The following is a 16602-nucleotide window of genomic DNA, read 5'->3' on the forward strand; positions in this document are numbered from 1 at the left end:
TTTTGTTTGCTATGTTTTTCTATCATCCTTTCGGACACACTTTGGATATGGAACAGGCTAGTTCTATTTTATTTTTATTATGATTATCTATTTATTTAAAGAAGAAATCAGAGATTGTGCAATCATGAAAGGTGCACACAATAGTTATAATGGAGGAGGAGCCTGTACTTCTGAAATAAATGTACGAATGTTCACCGCGATGTTCCTCGGCTCCCTGGAGGCGAAAGCTTGAACTGTCTAGTCTCCAGAACTTTTAAAAGACCGCAAAGTCTCTATTACTTTCTGTTCCAAAGTTATGTCTAAATATCGCAGATGTTGTAGATGGCAGGAGCATGGAACTCATGGGATTCAAAAATTACAGTGCAATTCGGCGCCCCCTCCAGCAGATGGTGCCCTTGGCTGCCCTGACTGCTTCAAAGGTGGGCCCCGGGACCACTACTGGCACCACTACTGTCCAATGCTTCTCAATGGGCTCAGTATGGTGCCGCGCCGAGCACTTGATGCCCAACACAGTGTGTAGGAAGCAGCGCCACTGTCCTTGGATAGTGCATGTGGTGTGTAGGGTAGTGCATGTGCACATTTAGACATGAGGATGTGGTCAAATCCAGGATAAGCCTAATAACTGGGATAGTCAATATTCGTCTGTAAACACACTCAATGCGCTGACTGTTTTTTTAATTGTTTTCTTATTTCAAATGATCTGCTTGTGTTGTTAAATTCTTTGTTATCCTATTGCGTGTGTAAGAATTACACTTTCACTTTGAAGGTGCAACTTTGTGAAAAAAAAAGATAAAAAACTTGAATTAGTGCATCATTGACCTGTTAGTGACCCAGAGGCTGAGTGAGTGGTTAGCATGTTTCTGGTAGGTTGTCACTGCTGTTGGGCCATCTCACCAGAAAACTGACAAAACAAATGATCCTTGAGCATCGTAGAGGACACCGTGTAAAGTAAAGGCGCCATAGATACAGAGAAGCTCTTTGCAAATGCCCATATATGGTCATGTTCCAAGCAGCCAGAGTGGCGAACACTAAATTACACTTAATTCTTCACAATTACTATAACAAATGCTGAATTATGAATCTATTTTTGTACTAATTAAAGATCGAGACTTGGAGAATTTAGTAAGATTTGTAAACTTGCAATCACACGGGGAATAGCCTTTGATATTCCAAACCAAATTGGACACAAGCAACTTTTGAGCAAAATATTGTTGTAAAATTGCAGCTGAATTAGTTTTTGAGTCTGCAGTAAAACCAATGATCAGTGTCATTGTTGTGAGTTCTGCCTCAAAGGAAAAATATATTTAAGACAGTTGGATTTAATGCCAGTTTGAATCTGATTTAATGCTTTTTAACTACTTTGGCATCATTATTTCAATGGCTTTTAATGCACCGTGGAAACCCTGATGAATTGTCTAATGCACACAGTGGCTTTTGCAAACGCCACATTTCCATCCAAATTAGTCAACAGGAGGGAATTACATGGTTTACTCAAAGTCTAAGTAAGAGATCCGAAATCTGCTCAGAAAGGGTCTTTGTGATTAGCGAAGCGATGCTAATGAGTGCTGTTTTTTCCACTTCTACTGTAATTTGTTGTGAAAAAACATCCACATGGACCTGTTTTAGGCCTGACTTTATTGTTGTGTGATACATATGTTTAAAGTCCACCAGAAAACGGCGAAAAAGAGTGAAACATTAAGATTCCCATGAGAGGTTTTCTGCCTGTATCTACTGTATGCTAACCACACATACAGCTGCTGCATCACAGCAAGGTCATTTACACACAATTATCAACATTTTATTCAATATTTTTAAAGCACCTTTAAAAAAAGAAGGAAAAACTATATATTAAAAACAATCAAAAATGTAGAAACCAAATATTTGGCACAAAAAGACGTTTAACATTTGTAATATTCCGAATCTCAGCCATTTTCACTTCTTGCTTGTTTGTGCAGTTTCTTGTTTTCCTGAGTTTGAGGTCCAAGTGTGGAACATGGTGGAGTTGCTGTAATGTGGTTTGATCATTTGCTATTTCAATATGAGGCAGTTAATTTATATAGAATTCTATAAAGGCCATTTGAGTGTATATTGATGGCTAAGAATCAACTTATTCGATACTGAATCATCTAGAATGTATTCACTGAAAATCTGGGATGAACTTTATTCAATGGTAAATGATTACATAAACATGAAGAATTTATTTTAAGACAAAAAAATAGATGCTTGTGCGTATAACTGCTATATTTTTCTCTTATGTAATGAGCTGAAAGTTTAAAAAGAAGTCTAAGGCCTTGTGACTTATTTAAACATTTTAAAGTTGAATAAAAGTTTTTTTTTTTCTTGATTGATAAACTATTGTTGAATACATGTTTTTTCTGTGACTGTGAAAGTTCCAGCTTTTAGGAACAGTTTATTTCAGCGTGTGAATCATTTTTTGCTTCTGTAAACTTGCTGGAATGTAACACATTGTTCTTTCTTGTCTTGTTGTTACAAATGCCCAGTTCATTCAGAAATGCAGTAAAAGAATTAACATTTTCACCACATCTTTGTGTTTGTCTCTGTTATGTGAATAAGATCTGGATTGGCAGCCATAGGGTCCTGTCACCTCCACATGGGAAACGTCTTTGTTCCAACCTGAGGGCACAAGAAAAACATACAGACATTAATAACTCTCACATATTTTAAGCTGCCCTGTCTTTTTATTGTCAGTAGGTGTCGGAAGTGAACCCTTTAATACAATCTGAATTAATGATAAAAATGACTGGTTTTGCTCAAAGAAATGGTCAGTCATGGAAATTCCTCAACATTATAGTTCTGTTTACTGGATCTAGTTAAGGATCAATGTACCAAAGGTATCCAAAATATATTGTTTTATGGAGAATTTATACAATACATATCGCTTAAAAAGTTGTGACAAGTACATTTCCAGTAGGGCTGTTGAAAGCACTTGCCTGGCAGGCGTCGGCGTCCTGTGTCCCGCTGTGGACCGTCCAGCTCAGAGTGATGCTCATGTGGCGTCTCCAGACGTGGTTTCGGTGCAGGACAATGGACCCACTGATCCTGTCCCCCTCGTGGACACTCACGGGACTGTCCAGCATGAACAGGGTCTGCTTCCAGTGTGTCGGCCTGGACAGGAACAGCGCAGATAATATGAAATCCCCCCCCCCACAAGGTGAATTCACATTGTTGGGGCCCTGTGGGATCTTTGGGTCTAAATTTAAATGAATATAAATAAAAATGAAGGCACAATTCGTAAAAGGTTCTTGCCGTTCAGCCTGCTCTAATGATCAGTGACGTTCATAAAGCAATTTTTGTTACTTACTGTGAATACGGTCCAGTGTCGAGCTCCACGGCGCCCCCTCCTGCTGTCTGCCGACTCTCAAAGCCCACAGTGAACCAGGCGGAGAATCCATGGAACTCCCCCAGCTTGTCCACGCAGAAGGAAAACTGTCCAGTCATTTCCTAAGAACAGAGACCGCAAACGGCTTAGCCGTCTGTAACCAAATCAAATCAAAACTTTATAATACACGTTTAATAAACCGTTAGGAGGCACAACACTGCTGATCAAAAATTCTAAAATGAGCAAGATGATCATGTTTTATTTTTTGCAAATCCAGTCTCAAGGTTTACACGTAGAAAGTACTTAGTGCTGTACTACTTTGAACAGCATTGGGTGAAAGGGAGCGCTGCTTATGAACGTCTCCTGATCACAATCCTCGCACATGCGTAAAGCAAAGCTCTGAAAGTGACTTGATAAACGCAGCTGTGATTTGATAAATCACTTTTTTTAATCAAAAAAGCATTTTTTTTTATCAATGTGATTCATTTTACATGTGTCAGTTTTTAAATCAGATTCACTTTTATCACATTAGCGTTCATCAGGCACGAAAACAACAAACAACAGGTTATAAATATCTCCATCCATCCATCCATCCATCCATCCATCCATTTTCTTCCGCTTTATCCGGGGCCGGGTCGCGGGGGCGGCAGTCTCAGCAGAGATGCCCAGACTTCCCGGTCCACACACACCTCCTCCAGCTGTTCTGGGGGGACCCCGAGGCGACACCAGGCCAGGTCAGAGACATAATCCCACCACCGTGTCCTGGGTCTTCCACGAGGCCTTGTCCCACTAGGACATGCCTGGAACACCTCAGCTGGCTCCTTTCGTGAAGGAGCAGCGACTCTACTCCGAGCTCCTCTCGGGTAACTGAGCTCCTCACCCGATCTCGAGGGTGGTTGTACAGTAAATATCTATAAATAAAAAGTGTAAAGCTACATTTTAACACGATCTTCTGATACAGTGAGTTGGTGGATACCTCTAGGTCCTGTACATCGAGCGTGTACATGTTGAGAGAGAGGACCTCACTGGGCGCGCTCAGACAGTCCTCCAGAGCGACAACATGGCTGAACTTGGGTTTGGAGAAGATCTCCTGCTGCGCTAACGGCCTGGAAAGACAAATGGCAGTCATAAATACTCAAATATATCCCCGGGTGAGTATTGTATTATACATTGTTTCTGTGTACATCCACTACAGGATTTAGAACTGGGATTGAACACATACAGAGGTAATGACTATGTATTGCTCTCAAATCCTTGGGCTGGGAGATAAAAACTGAAACGGGATCAAAGAGCTTTAAGAATAGATACGGACGGCATCACCTCATTACAAGGGGGCATGGCCTAGCGAGGGGGAATTAGTAGGGAAATCATTATTTTATTCACTCTTTTTAGATTTACTTATTAGCATATTTAAGACACACAAATAAAATAGAGTCAAAATCAGGTTCAGTTGGCTGTTTTCACACAGAAGGATGCCCAGTAGAAATTGAAAACCATCACTCCAAGCCAGCCATTAGCATGTAGCATGAAGCTAATGTTAACATTAGGGGTGGGAAATATTGACAAAAATGAATATCTCTATATTTTTGTTCAATATCGATATTTTGACGATATTTTGCACTTCTTCAAAGACTGGTATGGCTGGCCTTTTTTTTGTTCAATAATTGTATCTTGCCCCTCTCCTCTGCTCAGTTTTAGTGAGGCTAGTGGGCAGAGCAGACAGGCACCTGTAGCTGTGAGGCCTCTGAGTCCACACAACTCTGATAAAACACAGGACTAAAAGCGGCTCAGAGGAAAATAACAAATGACGCTTGGATTATTTTATTTATTGAGCTTCTGCCCTCGTTTCAACACTCCTCGAAGTTCGTGTAGCAAAGGAAGGACCTCACACGAACAACAACAACAATGTGGATATTACAGAGTAAACGATATATTTCCCACCCCTAGTTGACATTATGGTGAGCACTCCCTGTTATAAATTATGTACAGCTTTTGGCCGGTGAACCTTCTCCATGTCTGTGTATCTTTATCTGGTAGAAAACACAGCCACAATTCAGTTTTGTTGATTAGTAGTGGAGAAATAAGTGAAAGAATAGTTCTTTTTATCCCCTTTGTTTTCCCTCTGGCAGTTTCCTACGTGACCATTTGTGGTTCCCAAAGCTGCCGTTCTGTATCTATACTTGATGAAGAGGGGCTGACTGACTGCAGAGGGGTGAAGTCCAGGCCGTAGGGGTTCTTCCAGAAGGACATGTTCTCGGCGTAGAAGCCGTGAGCCTGGCAGGGCACCAGGAGCAGGGCTGCGGAGGACGGCCACATCACTCCACCCTCGGCCAACCAGCGCCGGCGGACCTTCAGCACCGCCTCCACCATGAACTCGAACTGCGACAGACAGGACAGTTGGTGGTAAGCCAAAAAAGACAACTAAGGGCCAAGGATGGAGCCTTGGGGGACGCCACAGAACAAAGAAGCAACAGAGGAGGACAGGGCACCAGTTATTACTCTTTTTTTTTTTAAGTACAGTTCAAACCACTTTAGGGCTGTGCCGTAAATGCCAATGCACTGATTAAGACAAGACAAAGATAAGATAAGATGATACTTTATTGATCTCACAGATGGAGAAATTGCATTCGATGAGAGAGCATCCGGCAGCAGCACCCATTCAGTGCGCACCACTCTTAAAAGGATCCACTGTTAAAATGCTGCTGCTAAGTTTAGCAATACTAAGAACTGGACACCTGGCATTCCATCACAATCAAAATCGACTTAATACTTTGAATTAGCGCTGCATGGTACGCATTTTTGCGTCCTGCTTTCCGTTTTGGGAGCCTTTTGCCAAGTGTTTACCCCTAACTGTTGTAGCCAAGGTGTGTGAAGGGTTCTAAAATCTAAACATCGGACCATGAGGAGAGTTGTTTTTAATACTATGTTTCCCATTCAGCTCATAGCATAAGCACCAGAAAGGCCTTTCTGTGTGGAGTTTGCATGTTCTACCCGTGTCTGCGAAGGTTTCCTCCACCACTGAAAACATGTACAATAAGCCAGGATGAATGAGAGTGTGTTTGAGAGTGTGACTGGGGGACAATGGATGCAAATTAGCCCATGGCTACAACCTGCCGTGGCGTGTTTACATCCTGACCAAATAAACAAATCATTGAAATAAACCTGGACCACACCTGGACTAGACCAAGACTAAGCAGGGCTCAGTGGAGAAACAGTAAAACATGCATTGATCTGTGGGTCCGGATCACTGCATATCATTCTGATATTTAGGAGCCAAAATGTATTTTTAGAGTAAAAAAAACTATAATAACAGGATTCAATGAATGGCATTATTTTCAAAGCACAATCATTATTATTGGGTTTTAAAAAGGCTTAAAAATACTCATATAACCATGAATTAAAGAGGGGGTATTATGCTTTTTTCAATCACATAGCACCAGTCTATATCACACTACAATGATGACGAAACCTTCTGTTGGTCTGTAAATGCAGTAAATTAAAATAACAGCCTTGTATAAAATTGCTCTCTCAAAATGGCTGTAGTGAATGTCTTGAAATAGGCCTCTGTCTCTTTAAGAACCTCTGAGCCTTTCCGTCACGCCCCCTCCACACGCTGTCTGTGGCATCAGTGGGGAGGGGGTTCTGCTGAGGAGCAGTGGTTGGTTACTCGGCTGGTGACCAAAGCTTGGAGGCGTCTCCAGGAGGTGGGGGCGTTCCTAGGAGGACTCAGGCAAACCTATCCCTAAAATGGCCGCCATCAGAGTTTTTACAGATTACTCAAAACTACGTGAATGTGCCAAGGCAACACTTCAGGCATGTTTTTAATGAGGGAATGACAGAATAACATGATGTAAAGCTTGAAAAAGTCGATTTTGCATAATACCCGCCCTTTAACCCTGTATGTACCGGACCTTCGCTTGACAATTTTTTTTTTTTTTTCAATTTGGACCTTCGTGAAATTAAATTCAGCACCCCTGCCCCCTATCCACAATCGTCCATGTGTATAAATTGTTCACCAGGAGGCAGTTGCCCATCCACTCCGACAGCAGCACGTCCACCTTCTGAGGCAGCTCGACGTCCTCGGCTCGGCCCTGCAGCACCGTCACCACGTCCTCAAAGCCATTCCGCCGCACCAGCCGTCTGGTGTACTCCGCCATAGGACTGGCCTCTACTGCGTACACCTGAGGAGGAGGAGGAGGTACTGTCAGCTTTCTAAACAGAAACGGACCGCTGGGAAAGTGACACCTATTGAGGAGATGTAATCATTAATGCAGAGAACTGGAATAGTTTTAAGACCTCCGCTGTGTGAACATTCATATAAACATTGGTGAAGTATATCCAATTTAATCTACGTTCACAAAGCACTGCGCTCTTGCATCATAATCGCCCTTTGTTGTCAATATGTGGTTCACTAACCTCGAGGTTGGGAGTTGGATTCCTGCCACCACACCAGTGCAGGCTGAAGACAAATGACAAGATGCACATTTTTGGAGACACTTGCATGGTTTGATTCAGTTCAGGGTGTTGTGAATGACGTACAATGACTTTATAGAATAGAACGTAGGGCTGGACAATGACTGTAATTTTAATTGAATTGAGATTTTGATAAAGGTCGATCTCAATAATCGTGCGTTTTACTCGACAGGATAATTCTGTCCCAATCCTGTCGTGTTCTGGAAAATAATCTGAGCGCCGCTGATGCCACAAAGACCAGGGAATACTCGGAAAAACAAACAGGAAGGCAATGCGGCACGGGAGGAGTGTAAAATCAGCGTCACATTTGGCTTCGAAGACCGCTCGAGTTACTGCTGCAAATGTAAATGCTCAGAAAGGAACAGGTGTGGAATATTGGTAGGGAGTATACGGAGTTTAAAAATGTTAAAATTATGTTTTTTCCTTTCCATGTTCCAGCCATGTCCTATGATGGAGAATGAGCCCAGATCTGTTCACCACAACGGCTTCTAAAATCCTGCATAATCACTCAAAAAGTTGTTACTTCGGGTCATGCACGAGCTTAACCTCTTAACTCCCGCCTGAACCGAGAGGATCTTTTTCCTTACGTCATCAGATTTCTTTTCCATCATTTTTTTGTTTGATATTCAACTCATTTTTTGTCAATTTTTTGTAATTTTTTCGTCAATTTCTTGTGATATTTTTGTGACATTTTTGCCACTTTTTCATAAATTTTTCGTCACTTTTTTGTCACATTTCCATCATTGTTTTCATCTCAGTTTTGTTGCTTTTTCACAGCTTTTTTCCAGAAGCTTTTGGACTCGGGTAAAGCCAAACTGGAGAAAATGTGCTCGGTTCAGGTGGGAGTTAAGGGGTTATTATAGAAGGTGCAGTTACTCATAAGACCTGAGGTGGCAGTAGTGAGTATAAAATGGCCTACTTGCATCTAGCCCCTTTAAGGAAGTTATGCACTTGTTCTTCAAACATTTCCACTTTTTTTGCAGATGTTTGTGTGTTTACGTGGTGCGGGGGAAAGTGAGGGGTGGAGCCTGTCTTTGCCTCTGCAGCAGGACAGTTAGCCACACTTTCATGTCCAACCAAAGCATCGATTTACATACTGGTACAGGAAAGGCCACATTTATTGTTTTTATCATTCAAAAAAAAAAAAATCGAGATCAATCAAAATCACCCAGCCCTAATAGTAAGTGGCCACTTTGACCACGTGACATGCAGGCAACAGCTTCCGTTCAAGAAAGGCAAAAATACATTAAAAATACAGTAGACAATTGTAAAAAGTAAAACTATGAAGGTGCTTGGAATGTAAGCCTGAAGTGATTTAATTAATGTCGGAACAAAAGTAAAAAGTAGTTCTAAGAGAAAGAGACAGCCTATTGGGATGATCTATATCGAACTTTTGACACCAAGTATCGCCTCATAAAATATGTATTGTTTATTTCATTTGAAATGTTTAGACGTCTTAACCCCCACCTGAACCGAGCACATTTTCTCCAGTTTGGCTTTACCCAAAACCCAAAAGCTTAAAAAAGAAAGAAAAAAAAAGCAAGAAATAGCGACGAAAACGAGGATGAAAACATGACAAAAAAGCAATGACTTATTATCTATTATATACTTGTTACTAGTTCATACCTCAGCTTTCAAATGTGGCATTACACTGTTGCTCTCCAGTTAAGAAGCTTTTAGATTTGGGTAAAGCCAAACTGGAGAAAATGCTCTCGGTTCAGGCACGGGGCTAAGAACTCTCCTTGCCGCGTCCTGGGTTCGATTCCCACCAGGACGGGGTCTTTGTGTGTGGAGTTTGCATGTTCTCCCCGTGTCTGCGTAGGTTTCCTCCGGGTGCTCCGGTTTCCCCTACCACTAAAAACATGTGCAATAGGTGAATCCTCCAGCCAGGTGATTCTGACTACCAGCCTGGCTCCACATCATGGAGACGGGTCCCCGGGTGTGACGGTGCCGCCGACCACTGCTCCTTACGGGTCGCCCCAGCGGCATCGAAGGATGGGTTAAATGCAGAGGACAATGTTCCCTACGGGGACAAGTCTACAAGCAAACAGTTGCACCCTTTCGTTTTCAAAGGGTGTAAAATACTTGACCTTCAAAGTACCAGCTCATCATATTTTGGATCCCTGGCAGGCGTGAGCAGTAGTGATGCACAGGGTGAACACATGATGGGTTGGGTCGGTCTTGTTATTATATGAGCCACATGTAGTTGCAACATCTTTACCTTTTTTGACGTAAACATGATTTTGCAAATTTGCATTTTCTTGCAAGTTTTAGGAAACTTTCGAGCACTTTTCGGACGGAATTAAAGCTGTGGTCCATTCAGATCTATCATATTTATAAATTTATAATTTTAATGGGTTTTAATGAAAAAAAAAACGACCCATGCATCACTCACAGTAAGGTCACACTGGTTGTTTGAAAGTTGTGCAGTATATCTCCATTGTCAGGAAACTAAAAAAAAAAAAATGCCAAAAAGTAAAATATAAGTCTATTTTTTGACACGTTTGCTCATTTCTGAAAATGTGTAAAAAATATTGCTGTGTCACTGTTATCAATAGAGTTCCCCAAAACAATCTCGCCCACTTCTGGTCCCAAAAGACTCACCTTGGCCGGCTGGGAGAGCTGCGCACAGAAGAGGCTGATGATCCCGGTGCCACAGCCCAGGTCCAGCACCACTTTGTCCTTCAGAAAGTCCCGGTTGTTCAGGACCACCTGCCTGTACGCCTCAGTCCGCCTCTGGTCCGACAGCATCTCCAGGTGAAGCTTCTGGAGACGGAGAGGAATGACAACAGCAAACAGCGCAGGTTTATTCACTTTTTCATCTATCGTGCTTTGGATTTAGTCAACTTTACAGTTTGGGAGGTTTTTGTCATACTTTTAGTCCCATTAACGGATTTTAATTTAATTTTAGTGAGTGCACAGTTTGAGACAGCTGCCCCCTGCTGGCCACACTCACACCTGCACAAGCCAGCCTCTGCTGCCTGATTACATCATCATGTAGCACTGAAGTCCTTCTGTAATAGGAAGTACAGGCCATAGAAAGACTTTACTAAAGATTACTAACTCGTCTGGAAATGAGCTGCACCTGGAAATGTTTTGGTAGGTATTAGTGCACCCTCAGGCACAATGCATTGCAAATGCCGAATACTTTCACAAAGTAATCATTTGGACATTCGTAACATTACTTAATGCATAATATTTCACGATTTACACGATTTCAGTTCGTGGTTTGTGATGATTAGTATTGATTTGTAAATCAGCATTCTTATAGCACTCACTGTTTTCTCTCACGCTTGCACTCGACATTGATAGAAACTCACACTGCTCCGATGGAGAGGGCAGCGAGCAGCGACAGGAGCTCAGTGTGAGGCGCAGGTTAAACAGGACGATCAGAAGCAAAGGCCTGAACCAGTCACAGTTTGTCAATGTTTAAATGTCGTTGTAACAACCTGGCCTAAATGAAGGACGCTTTGCTGAGTTTGGTTTTCACTTATAAACGAAACTGCAAATCCACATGGACTTCAACAATATACTGCAGACGAGAATGGGAGTGATTTTATTTAGATTTATACTTATACTTATAGGTACCACATTTGCCCGATTCTTGACATTCTTAACCTCTTAACCCCCACGAGAACCCAGCTATTTTTTTCTTAAAGGGGCTAGATGCAAGTTGTCATTTTTATACTCACTACTGCCACCTCTGGTCATACGTATCATACGTTTTTCAGTGACAGTGCAGGATTTTAGAGGCAACTGAGGTGAACAGGTCTGAGCTCATTTTGCATCTTAGGACTTGAACATGTAGGGGGAGGAAAATACAACATTTTAACATTTTTAAATTCTGTATTCACCTTATTCCGCCCCGCCCACTTTTGCCACTTTTTGCGTTGTCTCGGCACCTCGTTTTCCAGACACTTCCAGTCGAGCGCGAAGCCTGTTCATTATAAATGGAGAACGAGGGAAAATATTCTTCGCTCAAATCTGATGTTTATTCGATTGATTTGTGTAAAATGTCCGATGTTCATTTGCACCAACATGTCAACACTGCACCGTTTCTCTGGGCGGCCTGAAAACGGCTTTGTTTTCGTGTAGTGACTGATTTTATGTGGACTTCTCCAGTCCCATGTTAACACATAGGAGAAAAGGGGCGGGCACAATTCATGGCGGCGCCCACGAGAGCCTCCGGAATAAGGTGAATAGTCCCTTTAAAGTTTCCTCCTAATTTGACTAAGATATTATAAGAACAGGGAAAGTCTCACCAGAGATGCATAGCTGCCAAAGTACTCTTCGTCCTGCCAGGGGTCCTCCACAGCCGCCTCCTCCTCTTCCTCCTCCTGCTCACAGGGCCCCTGGGCGTCTCCGGGCCCCTGGGCGTCTCCGGTGGCGCTGCTGAGCCGGCACTGCAGCAGGTGACTGGACGGGACATAGCCCACGTCTCCCCGTAGCTCCGCCCACCACCAGTCCTCACAGGGCTTAGCGCGGACCAGCAGCCTGTCCCCGCGACCAAACGTGAGCTTCAAGGAGAACACGCAAAACAAGTCACATCACAATCTTTTATAAATGCAATAAGACGGTTGCATGTGCTTCAGGAGCGCTCAGCAAACTCAGGAATATTGATCCCGGTTCATAAAGTCATAGAAGCACAGTGGGTTTATTTATTCATTACAATAATATGAAATACTTTCTGTGACGTCTTCTCAGTTTTTGTGTTTTGCTGCGCGGAGGAGGGTGGTTGTAACAGGGACGCACCGATACTGGAAAAGATCATGTGTTGATTCCCAATCCGATACTATTGTTGTGGCTCTCACCGTTTTAAAAATACAACTTTCGCCGACTTATTCCAAGTAAATATGGACCTCACTTTGAATATGATCACACACTCGTGACTGCAGCCTGGGCCTCTGCTGCGCCGGGGAAATGAGTGTTGCAAATCAGGCTGTTGTAAATTAACAGTTTGCAAAAGAGCACCATATAATGAAAGTGAGGGGTGGGGTTAATACAGGTTCTTTGATCTGCCAACTCATTTTCAGCACCAGCCAGTGTTCATTTTGTCGACTAAAATACTTAGTCTTAATTTTAGTCAAAGTGTTATTTTTGACGACTAAAATTGGACTAAAACTAAATTCAAAGTTTTTCATGAGACTAAAACTATGACTAAAATGTCCAGATATTTTAGTCGACTAAAATAAGACTAAATAAAAATGAAAGGGAGAGACTGAAATCATCCAAACTTCTATTGACCGTCTGAAAGAGCCTCAGATCATGTAAATTCTCTGCCAAAGGATCAGCTCTGAGCTTTGTTCATGTGGAGCAGCTCCATGAAGCAGAGGAACAACATTAAATATGATTATAATAAATATTATCAATGCAAAGTCCACTAAATTCGTCTTAAATTTAGTCGACTAAATTTACTTGCAATTTTCGTCGACTAAAACTAGACTAAAATCGAATTACATTTTCATCAAAAGACTAAGACTAAATAAAAATATGTTGTCAAAATTAACACTGGTACCAGCACTGTCCCTTCGTATTCTGTAAACAATGGTATATAAGACAAACTAAACTCTGTCCTCCTTGTTATATATTTTATTACTGTTCATTTTATCCAATTCTTTTATTTTGTGTTTGTTTGTTTCTTTTATATCTGTGTGTATGTTTTGGTATATTCTTTATATTTATTTTTGAAAAATTCTAAGATGAAAAAATAAAGTAATAAAAAAAGAAAATATTTCAGACATGACATTTTTAGCTCCATTAGATCTTGTCTTCTTGTTTTACTGCCCTCTTCTTGCTATGACATAAAGTAAACTATAAGTAGAGGAGGAAGAAAGATCATTCAGAAGATTCTGTTCTAAGGATGAAGCCAGGACTAAACTAGGACAACACGAGGAGCTAAACAATGAAACAGCTCTCAACCAAAAACAAACATGGTCTGAAATGAACAAAACCAGGACTTGGCTAAACTGAGACATAAATTTGAAGACCTTAATAAACAAAGTTGTGGAGAAAAGCTGAGCTCAAACCTGATCAGAGCCGGTGGCCGTGAAGTCTGACAGAGATATAAACTCTTCTCCTGCAGAAGTGTCATTTTCTGCTTTTTCCGACTCCTCCATGTCTCGTTTACGAACTTACATGAATTCACATCCCTTTGAAACGATTACATACAACATACAACATCCATGATACATGTGTGTGTATGTAAACATCACAGGCTCGTGCACAACGCTCTTTTAATACTGGTTTGGAACATGGGAAATGAAGAAAAGTCACAAGCGTCTTCTTCTACTGTATCTACTGTGGACATCCGGGACATGGGGACATGGGGACACCTACTGGCAGGTAGAAAAAGCTTTGAATGTTGTGAGGCAGCTAATATTCACTTTTTAAAGTAATCTAAACTTTAAAACACTTTCGATTCTAACATCTTCATTGTTTTATGATAGAAAGAGTATCAAAAATATTTTCTGACCCAAAAAAATAGAAAAATGAAGCGCTATATTTTTACATAAAACTGACCAGAACCAGTTGTAATAATTTAATATTTTTATTTTAAATTTTGTTACTGGTGTTACAACTGTTTTAATGACAAACATACGGCAAAAATGCAACAAAACATTTTGGGAAAGGTTTCAAATTTTGCATTTAGGAAATTTAGCAAAACAAATTTACTAAAATAATGGAAAATTATAATGTTGAATTAAGTTCAGTGTTTTTTTTTAACAATAATGACAAAAGTGTAACAGCAGTGACGTGTGGGGCTCTAACACTTTATGCAATTTCTCCATCTGTGAGATCAATAAAGTACCATCTTACCTTCTCTTAACACCAGTCAATCTTTTCTTCTTTTTCTTCAATAGTTTTTTGTCATCATTTCTAAATGAAGGTGGTTCATCACAGTAAAGTTGTGTTGAGAAGTTCTACGAACTGATGCTAACAGCCGTAACACAAATGACCCACAGTATACATTATATTTTAAAGTTACTTTGATTTTTTGCTCTTAGTGATGGAAATACGGCCGTCTTTATATTTCCCACAAAGAGACTTTTAATTTGGTCTCCTCAGACCAGAAAAATATTCACACAACTACACTGCTCACAAAAACTTAGGGCACACTCAAAAAACACATCCTAGATGTCAATCAATTCGATTTTTCGGATGAAAATCTTTATTCATAGTGTAGGGCAATGTGTTGAGAACAAAATAACATAAGAATGATAAATGGAAATCAAATACTCAGCCCCTGGAGGTCTGGATCCAAAATTATAATCACAAATCAGGTCACTGGTTGATCCAAATTCTGTAGAAATTCCTCCAAACGAGTCTGTATCATCCTCAGTCGTGTGTGTGGCCTCCATGTGCCTGAATGCACTCCCTACAACGCCTGGGCATGCTCCTGATGAGACCACGGATGTCCTCCTGAGGGATCTCCTCCCAGACCTGGATTAGAGCATCAGTCAGCTCCTGGACAGTCTGTGGTGCGACGTGGCGTTGATGGATGGACCGAGACATGATGTCCCAGATGTGCTCTATTGGATTTAAGTCTGGGGAACGGGCAGGCCAGTCCATAACATCAATACCTTCATCATGCAGGACCTGCTGACACACTAAACACATAAATTGTACCGATCATAAAAATATTAATACATTTTAAAGCCGGTCGAACTTCGCGCCTGTAAGACACGCATGCGCAGAAGTACTAAATATATTGTGCTGAGTTAAAACAAACTTCTTTCAAAACAGTACTTTTGATTTTTATTAAAATGATGTCATACAAAGCATTATGTCTGTGTCAAGTTAATTTTTTTTCCGACTCCAACATATTAATCACTGTCTTCTAACTGTCGTAAACATACATTGGCCATGCGAAGCTTGCGCATGCGCTGAACCCCTGTGTCCAATTCTCTTCCTGTCCCCGATATGCCTGCCACAACCCCTATTACAGAGAAATTAGCAATAAGACTATAAATCTCCATTTTGAGCGTTAATGGAATTTTCAGCTGCTGCAGTTTTGAATGTTGACGTCACCACAACCTGTGTTCCGTCATTAGCATAATCACTACGGCTGCATAGCAACAGTGACTCCTGTCTGTCCAAAACTCGCTTGCTAAACCTTGGAGTCAGACACTTCTTCAAGACCAAGCGACAAAACGACTCAAAATGGGGCTAATTTTATCAAAAGTTTGTGCCAATATCGGTTGTTTGAGGTCAGGTAAGTCAGAGTTTGTTGTCAACCAAGAGAGACGTTCTTTGAGCTTAAATATTTAGCAAAACAGCGCTGTGTGTGTCTAAAGGCTCTTGCCCTAACTTTTCTGTTTTAAGATGAACAGATAAATACGTTAATTGTGGTCCAAACTGATTCTTAACACCTTTATAACACCTTGGTTTATGTGCGGAGATGAGAAGTTAGTGAATCTTTAATCTAGCAGCAGTATTTGCCATCGTCAAGCTAATTGTCTTTAGCATCGGTGCTACTTCTGGGTTTAAAGTTGGTCCTCTGGGAAACTTAAAGCCTTTAAGTTGACGTAAAAACACAGACTTTGCAGTAGTTTTGAAGACAGCGAACTCTACCACGGTTTGACAATTACAAACTGTAGCTGACTGTCAAACGTAGGGACACTCGTTGTCGTAAAGTTGGTTTCTTTCTGCCTGCGTGGAGTATTTTGCAGATCAAACATTGGGGATGTGCGGGCAATGTGGGTAGCTTTGAACAGAAGGCTGTTAATAAGCGGGCATTCCCTTCAACATAAATTATTGTAACCATCTAACCCGCTGTTCTCTTTTTTTTG

The 16602-nt window shown here is 41.2% G+C and overlaps 1 protein-coding gene across 1 annotated transcript; it reads right to left on the minus strand.

Annotated features, from left to right (window-relative positions):
* Positions 1-2601: 2601 nt before the first annotated feature.
* On the minus strand, positions 2602-13991 carry prmt2 (protein arginine methyltransferase 2; the record flags this gene model as incomplete). Its single annotated transcript, XM_079563758.1, has 9 exons — positions 13840-13991; positions 12076-12330; positions 10418-10579; positions 7357-7521; positions 5544-5719; positions 4317-4446; positions 3323-3462; positions 2922-3126; positions 2602-2634 (listed from the first exon to the last, which is right to left on the minus strand). Exons 1-9 carry the CDS (start codon positions 13927-13929, stop codon positions 2602-2604), a joined length of 1356 nt encoding a protein of 451 aa, XP_079419884.1. The 5' UTR covers positions 13930-13991.
* Positions 13992-16602: the final 2611 nt, after the last annotated feature.

Source organism: Gobius niger (genome assembly GCF_951799975.1).
Source record: "Gobius niger genome assembly, chromosome: 9".
In the NCBI taxonomy this organism is placed as follows: Eukaryota; Metazoa; Chordata; class Actinopteri; order Gobiiformes; family Gobiidae; genus Gobius; species Gobius niger.